The 14243-nt window shown below is 35.1% G+C and overlaps 1 protein-coding gene across 1 annotated transcript in view; it reads right to left on the reverse strand.

Moving 5' to 3' along the window:
- ephb6 (eph receptor B6) overlaps positions 1-14243 on the reverse strand; it is a 54192-nt gene that overhangs the window by 17565 nt on the left and 22384 nt on the right. Inside the window, exons 2-5 of the mRNA XM_058747691.1 lie at positions 11603-11667; positions 10068-10340; positions 6387-6550; positions 5821-6116 (exon numbers count right to left, since the gene is read on the reverse strand). Coding sequence (XP_058603674.1) covers positions 5821-6116; positions 6387-6550; positions 10068-10340; positions 11603-11667 — 798 coding nt within the window. The remainder of the gene's footprint in view (positions 1-5820; positions 6117-6386; positions 6551-10067; positions 10341-11602; positions 11668-14243) is intronic.

A 14243-nucleotide genomic window follows, 5' to 3' on the forward strand; every position in this document is an offset into this window, starting at 1 on the left:
GCGTTCTGACTAAAGCACACAGATGCACAAACACGCATAAACACTCAAACAACAAACAGTGACTGACACACAACTTCAAAAACGGGACATAAAAAGGTACGCACTTGTTTAGTACCCTCTCTCTCTCTTTCTCTTTCTGGGCTGTGCATCTCAGACCACCCTAGGAAATACATTTCTCTCTAATTAATCTCCATAATTATCCCATTTAATGTGAAATTATTTGTTTGTAATGCTCTGCTGGCTCTTGAAATTACACAATACTTTCCTTTTCTGTTAATTAGATTGTTCAGCAATAGCTACTGGAGACTGAAAGCTCCTGGACGTCCCATCTGTAGTGGATATCCCATCGTTTGATAGCAGATGATTTGAGTACGATAAAACTAAATCATGCTTGCACAGAAAAACCAAAAACAGTCAAAACACACATTGCCATCTCTTTTGGCAGGGCTTTCCTCTCACAAAACATTAAAAATAAAACATATTCACAGTGTTTGCATTGGAGCAGCCTGTGGAAATAAGCAAATATAGGCAATCTACTATTAACAAGCAGTGCCAATATAATGTTTGTAACACATTCAGGAAACTCTCTGCAAATTATAAACAACCTCATGGTTACCAGTTACATTATGGTTTAAGAGAATCGTATAAAACTGCTCTAATGCAAGTTAAAATGTCACTGAATACCCCAGTGACTGAAAGACAGGAATCAAGAGTCGCTTTTATGCTATTTGAATGGCCTTAGCAACATGGAGGATATAATTCTTGCATCAAATTATCGTCACCCCTCTATTCAAAGCTGCGATTTAGTTTATTATTAAGTCAGAAGTGGGAATGACTCATTCTGCCTACAAAAACACTACTCTAACAAAAAAGGTTATTTATGCCCAGAATCTGGAAGATTCTGTAAATGACATTTGATATTAGGCACAAGCGGATGAAAAGATGGATGCTAAGCTGTCCACTATGCAAAAAATGTTTTCATGTGTGGATGAGCAGGTGTAATTGTTTCATCTGCTCAGTCATGCTTTAACGATTATAGAATCTTGAAGGACAACTGAGGTCAAAGCAAAAGAACATTCGTGTCTTTGAGGACTTTGAGACTTGCTCTTTAGCGAACAACTCACTCTGTTGTCTAATATCTACACATATGTCCAGAAAATATTCAATTTATCTGCATTGGTAGATGCTCACTGAATGCTCATTTAATCGTCTTTACATTTAGATTTCATTTGGCGTCATGCAACACTCACTTAATCTTGAAAAGTACTGTTTTAATAACTCTATTAAATTAAATATTTAGCAGGTCTCAAAATGACTATACGTTTCACACTGCACATTATAATGTGATGCCCAAATTCACTTGTAGCATTTTAGTATTCTATTTTTTATTTATTTAGGCAAAATGATTTTTAATATTAACTTATTTACTAGCAATAATACATTTTTTAACAGCTTTAGTAAATATATCATAGGTAAAAATAAATATTTAAAATAAGTTAATAAAATGGTGTAAGGTTTACCCTTAAAAGAAGAAAAAGAAATCTGAAGACAAGTCTTAATATATTAAGTAAATTCTAATTAAAATCCGTTTTTATTCAAAAGTTATATAAATTTAATTCTTAGTGCTGTCAAACGATTAATCGCAAATAATCACATCCAAAGTAAAAGTACGGTGCGGGAACCGTTTATATATTATGCATATAAAAATGCAATCATTATTATATAATTTATATTATATACATGTATATATAAATGTATACATGCATATGTGCGTCTATTTATATATACATAATAAATATACACAGTACACACCCATATATTCTGTACACACAAACTTTTATTTGGATGCAATTAATTGCGATTAATCATTTGACAGCACTAATTATTTTAAATTTTTTTGCAGTGTAGTTGTCTGGTCATAAATTCACATTCAAGTCACTTCAGTTACCAAGCTCTGATAGCAATACAAGTCGGAAAAAAATGAGAAAGAAGTTCAAATCAGTTTGCTGCTAAAATGTGACATCACATTTAAATGTAAATGAAATATGGAGCACCTGCACTCAAGAACATACATCACATGACACATTCAAACACTGTTGTGCTCAAAATAATAGTTCGCACACGACTCCATCTGTCCATCTAGCATGTTCTGTATGATTTCTGCTATCTCAGTGCTCCAGTCCTTAACTCATGTCCACTACTGTGTCCTTCCCCCTCCTCTTCCCTGTGGTTTCTGTCACTTGTTCAGCTGAATGGCCATTACATCACCGTGACCTAAATGTGTCACATCCCTCTCTTATCCCACTCTCTCTCTCCGTCTCCCCACCACTCTACTTTCGTCTTCAAGATATCCCAAAACTTCTTGTCTGATTTACTCGCATCGCCCCCAGAATTTAACCCCTTTCAGCTCTCCTCCACTTCTGTTGGATCTCTATCTCTCTTCCTCTTTGACCTCCATTCCTCTATTGGATAGACAGAAAAAATGTACTTGATGAAAAAGACGAGTTCGTCTTTAATATTCCTCAAATTCTTACTCTTTTTCCTCTGTCAGCCAACAGACAATACAAAAAAAAAAGAAGAAAGAAAATACTGAAAACACGTGCCAACAAAATACCCACAGATATGCATATAATTCTGACAAAGTAACAAGAAAAATACAGACATCCACACGTACTGGCGGTCACAATGTAGTTACAACTGAAACACAACCCGACCACAAATGCATTTATTGTTTATTTTTAAAGCTAATTATAAATACTACAGACCAACTCCCATTCATTTTAATATATTCCAAAGAGAGTTACAGTAATATGATCATATTGTAAATCTATACTATCGTTCAAAAGTTTTGTGATGGTAACATTTTAGAAATGCTCATGAAGGGTGCATTTATTTAATAAAAAATGCAGTAAAAATAGTAAAATTGAAATAACTGTTTCTATTTTAATATATTTTAAAATTTAATTAATTCCTGTGAGGACAAATCTGAATTTTCAGCATCATTACTCCAGTATTCAGTGTCACATGATCCTTCAGAAACCAATTCTAATATGCAGAGTTTTTCCTCAATAAACATTTCTTGTTAATAATAATGATGAACAGTTATGCTGCTTAATATGTTTTGAACGAAGCAATAATTTTTTTTCCCCACAATTCCTTAAAAGAATTTAGAAAAAGCCTTTATTTAAAGCTGCAGTCCGCAAGTTTTGCCTCTTTGTCGCCATCTCTATTTGAAACCTGCAATTGCAGTTATTTATGGAGTTATTTTCTTTGTGTGTGTTGTACAACGGCACGGCTCCAGCGCGGATGAACCTAATGTTTTGATGTGTGGCTGTCAGTCACCGCATTGGTGTGGATATGCACTGTCCTTTGCAATCACATATTCTAGCCAACGACTTGGACGTATGGCCAAAATAAGAATTTTCACCAGATATTGTCATCTGAACAAGTAACAAGTCTGCCAATTTGTTCTGACCAACTGAGGAAAAAAGTAAAATAATCATGCTACCAGTGGTGACTAAATCTATAGCTCGTATCACATCAAACCGTGCAAATTATTATTACTGTTATACTTTGTTCTCAAATTGTTAATGTTAACAAAATCAGCATTGCATGACGACGTGTATGTAGTGTGTATTAGCGTTACATGTAGATTTCAGTTTCTGTACAGTCTAATCTCTAATTGTCATACTATTTGAATTTCATATGAAGAAATTATTTTAACCCAAAGAGCAAATTATTCTTCCTTAGAACTGGTTCTCTTTAAAATACAAAACTTGTGCGATTCCATGTAGGCTATCTGTAATCAGATGCACATTTAAAACTGGAATATAATCTAATATCAGTCACATGTGTTGCATAAACGCATAATCCTTTCAGGATTACAATCCGCCATCAAAATGATGTTAATTCAGCTGCTGTTAATTATTCCAGCTGCTGTGAGAAAAGGCTATAAACGATCCGCCACCTGCAGCATCCTCACATGCGATATAGCCTACCAGCCGGGACTCCTTCTTTATGTTTACAGACGTAATGACGCGCCAGCGTGCTCGAATTTCCAGAAAAAACCTACCCGTACCACTCAAATTAGAAAACTTTATTATAAGCTTACCATTGTGAATCTGGCTATAGTGTGAAGATTTTTGAACACAAGCTGGTCATGTTTCTCAAAAATTGATTTCGGATTATTTTTAACCAAAAAAAGTAATGGACTGCAGATTTAAAAATATATATATTTTTTGTATCAATATAAAAGTCATTACTGTCACTTTTGATCAATTATTATTTAGTCTAATATGAATTTTTACTTCCCTAACATAATCCTAACAAATAACAGGCTTTTTTTTTTTTAGCTTACCCTTTAAGAAATATTATTTAACTAATATTTTTCCAAATGGGGACCGTCTTTAGCTAACTCGTGGAGACAAATTTGTAACTAGCAATCACAAAACACAGTGCATGCAATACAGCACGTCTTTTGTGTCTTTAATTAGATCTGTGTTTATGGGCGCTTTCCCGCTCGTCTGAATACACCGTGTGTCATTTTCTGTCCATCAAATTCCGTTGATAATTACCGTGACAGGAAGCCCGCAGAGTTCTGATTCAAAGATAACTGACACAACAATGACGCATGCACAATGAAATGATAAGGTGAGTGAAAGGGGGTTGCTGGTTAGAAGTATTTGTCAGATGTTAGTGGATCATCCTCAGTGTAAATGCGATGAGCTCAGGACCAGCCCAGGGGTTTGTGGGGCCCCAGACAAGATCATGTAAATGGGCCCCACCAATATTGACATAGACTTATATGAAATCTAAATAAAGTGCACTGAAATAAAATCACTACAAATAAGCACACTGACTGTATAGATTGTTGACAAATATTTTTTCAACATTAAGCTAAACTATAGGTGAATGTATAAAGAATGTATACATTTTAGGTGCTATGTATAGTCACTATTAATTGTTACCTTTCAGCATTTATCAATTCACCCAAATACTGATATGTGATAGAAGTAATAAATTATTTAAAGTACAAATCATGTAGAGATTAATATAAGAGCATGAACACCATTCGTAAAAGAATTTTATTATAGAATTTCTAATACAATTGGGTGTTGGGTGAACACTTATAATGCTTAAAAAATCTTTTTGTAGAAAATATTAATAAAATTTGCTTTGGTCGTGACGTTTTTTTTTTAGTTAGTTAGTTAGAAATGATTCAATGACTGGCTCATAAAAAACAAAACAAGAAGATTTGTTACCACCTACTGACGTTACGATGTAACCTGCAAAATAAATCACTGAATGAAAGAGTGAATAAATCTATTTGGTGAATGGTTTCGAAGATCTGACTCACTGAGATGAATAAAAATCCACACCATTAGACTACAAGTTTGCTGACTCACCTAAACATGCTAAGTCATTATGATTGGGCTCATATCCCGTTCTGACTGAATCAGTGATCAAATCTTTTTTGGCAAATGGAATCAAAAGATTTGAGTCACTACGATAAATCAAAATTCCCACTATTAAACTATGTATTGTTGATTTATCTAAACAGGCAAAGACTTTTATTATTGGGCTCATACTATGTCACTGAATGAATCAGTTAATAAATCTGATCAAATATTTTTAATTAAAAAAAACATTTCAGTCACTGGGATTTAACTCACCTAAACAGTCCAAGCTATTAAGATTATGCTCATATCCTGTCACTGAATTAATCAGTGAACAAATCTTTTCATGATTGGAATCAAAGAATTTGAGTCACTGAGATGAATCAAAATTCCCACCATTAGACTGCATGTTTTACTGACTCACCTAAACAGGCCGAGCCATTATGATTGGGCTCATATCCTGCATCACACGTGCATCCTCCAACAGGCACCAGCCATTCGCCTTCTGTGTTACAGTGCATTCTCGGTGCTGTCCCACCCTGTGATTGGCTGTGGGGTACACAAGTTCCAGACACCGGAATTAGAGATGTTGGCTCCGCCCCTGAGGGCGTGGCTGGGTAGAAAGCCAGGAAACGACTGGTTGCTGGACAGCGACGATAAAATATGGAAACACCCATGAGTGACACACATGCTCCGCTGTCTACTATAGCTAAAACAAACCTGAAAAAGACAACAAAAAAAGACTGATGAAAAGAGACAGACGACAAGCTTAGCAGCCATCAAAACATCCGTTGAGACCAGACAGACTAATAACTGTTGTTTGTTTTCATATTCAAACCATATCAAGGTAAATATTAACACTGTGGCTGATATTTACTCAGCTGAATTGCCTGATCCTGAGTGACCACATCCTCATTTCATCTGCACACAGTGACCATCATTCATCAAAAGGTTTTGGGGAGAGAGGGAAAAGGTAAAAGGTCATCATACCCCTTTCGTGTGAGAGGAGCAAAGCTGCGGGTTTTGATGTTGATGCGTCGGGCATTCTCAGATTTGTACTGGTGAGGCAGACTTGGCTCCACTCGACTGAAACTCTTGTCTGCTGCAATGGTGTCGATCTTCACCCAGCCTTCTCTCGTATCTCCACTGGAAGCCTAGAGCAGAGAGAGAGAGAGAGAGAGAGAGAGAAAGATTCTCAGAGAGAAGTACTACTACTACTGAATATATGTCTGTCAAGTTCAACGGGGTAGATCAAGCAAAATTTAGAATTCTGTAATTTAATCCCCTTCATGTCATTTCAAACCCATATGCTATGATTTCATGCACGTCAGATCTGTGTCATGTTCAGCAGTGGCAGCTCTTAAAGTAATAGCAGCTAAATAACCTAATAACCCACTGATAATAATAAGAAGTGTTTATTGAGAACTTATTCAGCCCTGTAAAAAAATCCTACAGTAAAAACCTGTTAAATTTCCTTACTGTATACGAATAAATGTAATAGATCCAATCTTACATTTCATGTAAGCTTACAGTAAAATAGTACTGTTTACAACACATTTGCGGTACTGTCAGTACTGTCATCTTATTAAAGCGAAAAACTGTAAACTGACAATCCCAGGATTCCCAAGGTGAAACTTTACATTTTAGTAATAATTGTGTTTCTTAATGGTTTTTGTTATCAGCTTTGTATATTTGGGTTTTATGTGACAACCTATGTGGTTTAATTACTGTTTATTCAGTTATTTTAGTACTGAGTGTTACCATGATGCTGTTTTGTAGATATGTGACACAACACAGATATAAAGTATTAGTATTTACTACAGTTTGTGGAAAGGCTATGGTGGTTGTATGTTACAAAAGGTACAAAACAGATTTTAGTAGCATCATAAAAACAACAGGATTTTTATTTATTTGATTTTTTTAGTAAGCATTTACAGTGGCCGTTGATAATTTATTTTTGCAATCACATGAATAAATCACATTTTAAATATATAATTAAATAGATAACAGTTATTTTTTATTTTAACAACAATTCACAATATTACTGTATTTTTGATCAAATAAATGCAGCCTTGATGACACTCAAAAATATTAAATTGTTTTTACTGACACTAAACTTTTGAAGGGACGTGTATATATTATATAAAATATAAAAGCATATTCCAAGTATATTCTTCTTAAATCATACAACAGATTTGTACAATGAGTTGTGATCTGGCACTGTAATTAGGTTTTTTAATGTCGTTTTTTAAAAATCTTTTTTGAGTGTTTACTGCAGCAGTTGTTAGTGGTGAAAGCCAACAGTGCAATGTTCTCTTGGACACAAGCTCCAATTTAGCCCTTTCCCGCAGCTGCGATGGCCTGCTATCCATTCAAGTGAAATCTCCAAGCAAAATGACATCAGATGTGTCCCTGGAAGTTAGTCTTTCACTGAATAAATAGCACTATACGGGTTTGGAGCAACATGAGGGTGATTAAATAATGACAGAACTTCAGTTTTGGGATGAACTATTCCTTCTAGGAGCTATTTTTAGTGTGGCAGCATTGCATTTAAAAGATTAACTACAAGAAGGCAAAAAAGAAGACATGACAAGAGCTTTACATAACAGAGATGTTGCGAGACCTGCAAAACTAGAAGAAAAGTATTTGATTTACATGACGTTGGACCACATCACATTTCCCGAGAGATAACAACAGCTTTTATTTCTTGTTTTTAGCATTATCTTCCCCCCTGAGGAGTAATAAGCCACACAAACCGCTGAAACGCCACATAACAAGTGTCGTAAAACCACACTGTGTGTTTTCCTCTAACAAACACGACCAGGAAATTGCACTTGTAGAATTTATACATCCCTTGAGGCCATCCTGCCCAGAAAAGTTTAAAGATATATATTCAGTGGTGTTGATACACATTGTTAACTGAACAATGTAATAATAATTATAATGAAATTAGTATTTGAATTGATTTAAGCAATGAAAGATACACTTCTTGCTTTAATATTTTACATTAATATATTTTTTATCAAAAGCTTGCAGGCACATGGCAGAGGTATCATGTAGGTTTCATCTTTTGTTCTAAGTGGTGCATCTGGGGAAGTGTAGTTCATGCAATATACAGTCACTCAAAGAGCACGAGGGTCTTACTTTCTTTAAAAAACGAATCCCATGGTTCCTCAGGCTGCATCATAACAAATCTTCCAAGTATGTCTTCATCAGTCAAACAAAACAGAATGCTACAGGACTGAATGCTGCCAAAATCCTTCATATGATGTCTGTGTGTGGGTGTAGGACAAGGTATCCAACAACCCAGCATTTGATAACAGGCTAACACACTCATGTTAGTTTTATGATGCTAATACTGTCCTGCAGAAATGGGATAATTGGAAAGTAAGACAAAAGTTGTGTGCACTGAAGGTTACAGACATTACCTCAAGATGTCTCCTAGCCATATGGTTACATTTGTTGGAAATAGCAGTCATTATATCTTGGGTATGGATCTATGATTTTGGAGATTATACTTAATCACAAGCATAATCACAAGTCCTTCCATCATCTCAGGTCATATTATACATTAAGATTTATTTTCTGAGCCATACTTTCTATTAGTGTTGGTTTCATATGGTTTCGATTTTTATATACCATTTTCAAGAAACATTTAAATTTAATAAAGTGCAGCCATGAAGTAAAAAGCTATACTACATATTCCACAAGTGTACACATCATGATGATAATTTTCACAAAAGTTATAATTTATAATATATATTACAATACCATTTTAAAGGTTGGGGTCAGTGCATCAGTGTTTTTTTTTTTTTTTAAAGAAATGTAATATATTAGGATCTATTAAATTGAATAATAGTGACAGTAAAGACTTTATATTGTTATAATCAATATCATTGTTAATAAATAAATGCTGTTTTTTTAACTTTCTATTCATCAAAAAATTCTGAAAAAAAAAAAAAATCTGATGAATGATTTTTGAAACATCATTTGACACTGAAATCTGGTATAATGGCTGCTGAAAATTCAGCTTTCCCATCAGAGGAATAAATTACATTTTAAAGTATACTGAAAACATCAATTTTAAATTGTAGTAATATTTCTCAATATTACTGTTTTTGCTGTATTTTTGATCAAAATAAATGCAGCCTTGGTGAGAATAAACTAGATTTCTTTGAAAATATTTTTTAAATAACACCAATCCCAAACTTTTAAATGGTAGTGCAACTCATTAAAATCATTATATTTAGGGGAGTTGCACAACATGACATTTTACAATCTGAATAAAATTTGTCTTTTCATAAAAAGGTCAAATTATTTGAGTTTATTGATTATTACACTTTCTGTTTTATGTTTTGTTTTGTTTTTTTGTTGCTGGTTGGACTATATGGATTTTTGGTCACACCACATGACTTTTTAAATATTCATATTTAAACATTTATTTTTAATTCAGAAATGGAAAAACAACATAGAAGATGCATATTCAAGTCATTGTATGTGTGAATTGGATTTTTCTGGTATTTTGTAATGAATGAATAGCCACAGATAAAATTAAATATCATATCATTGACCCATGTACCATTGTGCTTAGTACAAATTTCTAAATCCTTCTTTAATCTCATTAAGTCTCTGGCTTGGGCCTTAAAAATGAGCTAATCCCTCATCACTCACCTCAGCTACCCAGGTTCTCTCCAGCTCTCTCTGAGAGTCAGCCTGTTTGTAGAACAGTGTCAGGGTCTCCCTGCATGTCGGGGAGGGTGAGCGCAGACTGGCACAGTCTCGAACCGAGAAACGCAGTGTCACAAAGATCCGTGGAGCTGACTGCCGGTACAGGAAGGGTGTGGCCAACCAGTTGTCTTGGAGACGAGGGTTTTGATTGACATTGCAGACTTCAAAGGTACGCATGAGTCTCCCCTTGTCATCTAACACGCTCACCTCATCCCACTGAGAGGTGGAACATGAGAATAAAAATGAGCCTGAGGCATGAATACTGCACAACCACAAAATTTTCACAAAGACGCTGGAAAATATACAATGAAGTCCAGAAGTCTGAGATCCCTTTTGAATTTTTCTAGTTTAATTACATACGATATATGCACATTTATTTATATTTATAATCATTTGTGTGTGTGGTTTTCTAATCCTTAGTTTATTTCCAGTTTAACTTGAGATTTGAAACAAATTGGACTTTTGGACTTCACTGTACTTTAACAAAAAAATGTAATACCAGTGAATATTAAAAAAAAAAAAACAATATTAAGAAAGATTTTGTCTGTGAGATAATAATCCACAGCTCTGTGAAAAAAAAATATATTATTTTTTTGTGTGAAATGACACAGATTGGATCAACGAAATGCCCTGCCCTTTCCCGCTTCTTCAGGTGATTTAAGCTGAAAATCCCAGACAAACCCCAAATCTCTCAAACACAAAATACAGAAATCAGACACACACCCTCACTGACTCACAAAGAGGTGGCGAACAACTGCCACGCTGAGAAACGGTGAGAGACGGAGGATGAAGAAAATAAATACAAACAGACAGAATGACTAAGAGGAGACTGAGAGAAACACAACATCAAAACCTTAACATGAAAAGACTGCTGGAGGAATGAAAACACTCGTTTAGAGAACTAAAATGGAGAGAAAGCAAGAAATGGGACTGAGCGGGAAGAAAACAAGATGGGGAGGACAGCTTGAGAGAATGAGAAGATGAGTGAAGGAGAGGGGGAGAAATTCAGAAAAGCACAGATGGGTAGATTAACAAAGATATGTAAGCAGACCAAGTGACAGACAGAGAGAGAGAGAGAGAGAGAGAGAGAGAGAGGGAAACTGAGGTCTGGCAAGAGAAGCAGGAAGTAAAGGACAACTAGTTCTTCTCAGTAGGTCAGAGACTCTGTGCTGCCCAGGGCCACAGAGACAGCAGATATCACGGTCGAGCTGACAGAAAATACACACATAAGAGGATGAAGGAATCGAGGGAGGGGAGGGTTTAATATGCTCCATTTCCTGTCCTTTTGGAAAGGCGGGATTAAAACAGGAAGTACACACACACACAAAGGCCAACCAAAACAACAAACACAAAAGAAGAGGTCATTAGTAAGCTTCACATGCACACAACCAATCACATCAGAATATTCTAAAGTGCGATCCATCTGATTCATAAAATCATCAGGAAATGTGTGCTGATTTTAAAATAAAGCATCTTACCCCTGTGTCAGGATATGTTGTCCAGCCCAGTTCAGTGGTGGACTCTGTGGTGTCCAGCAGCATAACTGAGGAAGACAGGAAAGGACAGAGAATAAAGACAGAGACAGTAACAGGGCCATAAACATTGAGGGGTGTAACAGCACTCATCAAGCTAACATAAATTCCAGCTTGAGTGTCATAAGTGCCATGTCTGTCATGTTAATATCTTCATGTCTCTTATTTTATAATTTAGTCAGTCATGTTTCCTGTTGAGCCATGTGATCCTATGTAGTTCCTTTAGTTCATGTGTCTTGTGTAGCGGCTGTTTATACAAGAATAAATATACAATAAAGTGGGCTCTATATTTTTTAATCAGCTGTATTATGATAAACATGACACAATATAACATTTTACACAACAATTTTAGCTGAAATGATAATTTACTGTTCTAAAAGCACGTATTTGTGAGCATTAGCAGAACTGAAGATGTCATACGCCTGACTGTTGTCACCTGTGAATCTGGCCAATCGTGAAACGGCTGTGTCATCATCAGACCTTGTGGCCGCCCTGAAGAAGCTGTGCAGAATGAGTCAGCCGACTGCTTTCAAATCGCTCTCACGGTTCTTTGATGGCATACGTCACAGTGACGTGGCATAGGCTTTGTCTCAAAAGTTGGTCAAAATTTCGAGCCAGCATGCACTGCTTCAAGTCAGATACTGATCGGTCTGTGCAGCTTCACATTAAGTTGAACACATCTAATGGCCCACTGTCTTGTTACCTTATTATCAGTTCATGTTTCTAAGTTTCATTTCGTAATTGGGTGTTGCTGTCATGTGATTCCCTGTGTCCATGTATTTAAGCCCTCGTGTTCGCCATGTTATGTATTTTTCCTTTGTAACCTGCTGTCGGTGAGTTGGGACAAGTTCTGTTCAAGTCTTGTTTTTTTTTGGCAGGGTTTAGTTCTATTTATTTTGTATCACTTTACCATTTTTTAATAAACTGCACATGGATTCTTTACTCGGCTTGCCTTCAGTGGGTTAATGTTCCATATAAATGGAATGAAATGGGCCAAGCCCTCATTTAAAAAGCCTAAAGTCTCTTAAACTGAACAAACCTGACTAAGCAAACACAAAACAAGCACAGTCATATAAAGCATGTTCACAGAAGGCCTAAACCTCACACAAACACACACACAGCTGGCACATATACTGAGGACGAGAGTGTTTTTAATTCAGCCTACCCCCGCCGTCGCCTTCAGTGGATTAATGTTACATGTGCATTAATATTTGACGACAACTGTTTTTACGATAGAAATGTTATATGAGCAACAGTAATATACAGTGACACAAACTACTCAACTTTTTATTAAATTTTGAATTAAAAACATAATCATGAACCATGTAGCCAATGTGGCAATTGTTTTTGCTGTTTGTGTTATCTGAGTGAAGTGGCTTTTGTGGGGCGGGACTTAATTTTATACAACAGGAACTGATTGGATCATTGTCATTAGTGAAATCTCATGCGAGTGACAGGTTGCTGGAGGGAAGGCACACGTCATCAGATATGTTGTTGCAAGGGGGAAGTTCATGTTTTTGATTAGAGATTATGAGGGCATATTATTTTTTTTTTTAAATGATGTGCACAGATATAATTTATAAAAACTGTTTATAAATTAGAACTTTTTATATAATTATTTATTACTTTTTTTTATTGCTTCTATTGTCCTCATTTGTAAGTCACTTTGGATAAAAGCGTCTGCTAAATGACTAAATGTAAAAAAATACGGCGATATTACAATAAGAAAATAATTTTAAAAAAAAGAACAGTGCATTTTCTTTGTGATTTTAATTTCATTATATTATATATACAGTGGTGTCCAAAAGACTGAGACCACATTCAAAATCTGAAAGTGAAATTTTATCCTGAAAGTGAACAGAAAATCTGAAAAATCTAAAACAGAAATGTTATGACGTAAAATGAATCAGGAATGCTTAGGATCTTTCTCATTTAAGTGCTTTACCACACAAAAGGGCTTTTCACACTTAAAACCAATAACCCTGGCCTGGGTCATTATAACCCTGGGTTATTATTATTATTATTATTATTTTTAAATGTTTCAGAGTTCAGTTTTGTACCCTAGTTTTAAGAAATTATTTTTGATATTCAGGTTTTGAAGTTTCACAGTATACATATTTATGTCCAATTCAGTTTAATCATGCATAAGCAGTTATATACTTAAAAAATAAATAAATAAATAAAATCATTTGTATGAAAATGTTGAAATCAGACAAATTTTTTATTTTATTTTTTTTTTATGAAAAAAGAGAAGCATTTTACTAGTGTCTCAGATTTGCTACTCTACTATGTGTCAAGAAAATACAAGAGTGTCACTGGGAATGCGTTGCTAACATGTGCACATGTGCCTGTCAACATCCCATATGAAAAAAGTGCCACAGGCAGAACTTATGTCAAAATGCTCTATACAATAAAGGTTGATATGACCAGAATCGGGCAACTAAGCTGTCCTTTCCCATCATATCATGTTTTCCCCTGACATCCATCTAATGAACTGTTTATCACCGACAGAGAGAGAGAGAGAAAAGAAGAATAAAAGAAGCCAGTGAGCAATCCATCGTACTGTTTACAAATGAATTATTTCTGA

The sequence above is a fragment of the Onychostoma macrolepis genome, chromosome 16 (assembly GCF_012432095.1).
Source record: "Onychostoma macrolepis isolate SWU-2019 chromosome 16, ASM1243209v1, whole genome shotgun sequence".
NCBI classification, from domain to species: Eukaryota; Metazoa; Chordata; class Actinopteri; order Cypriniformes; family Cyprinidae; genus Onychostoma; species Onychostoma macrolepis.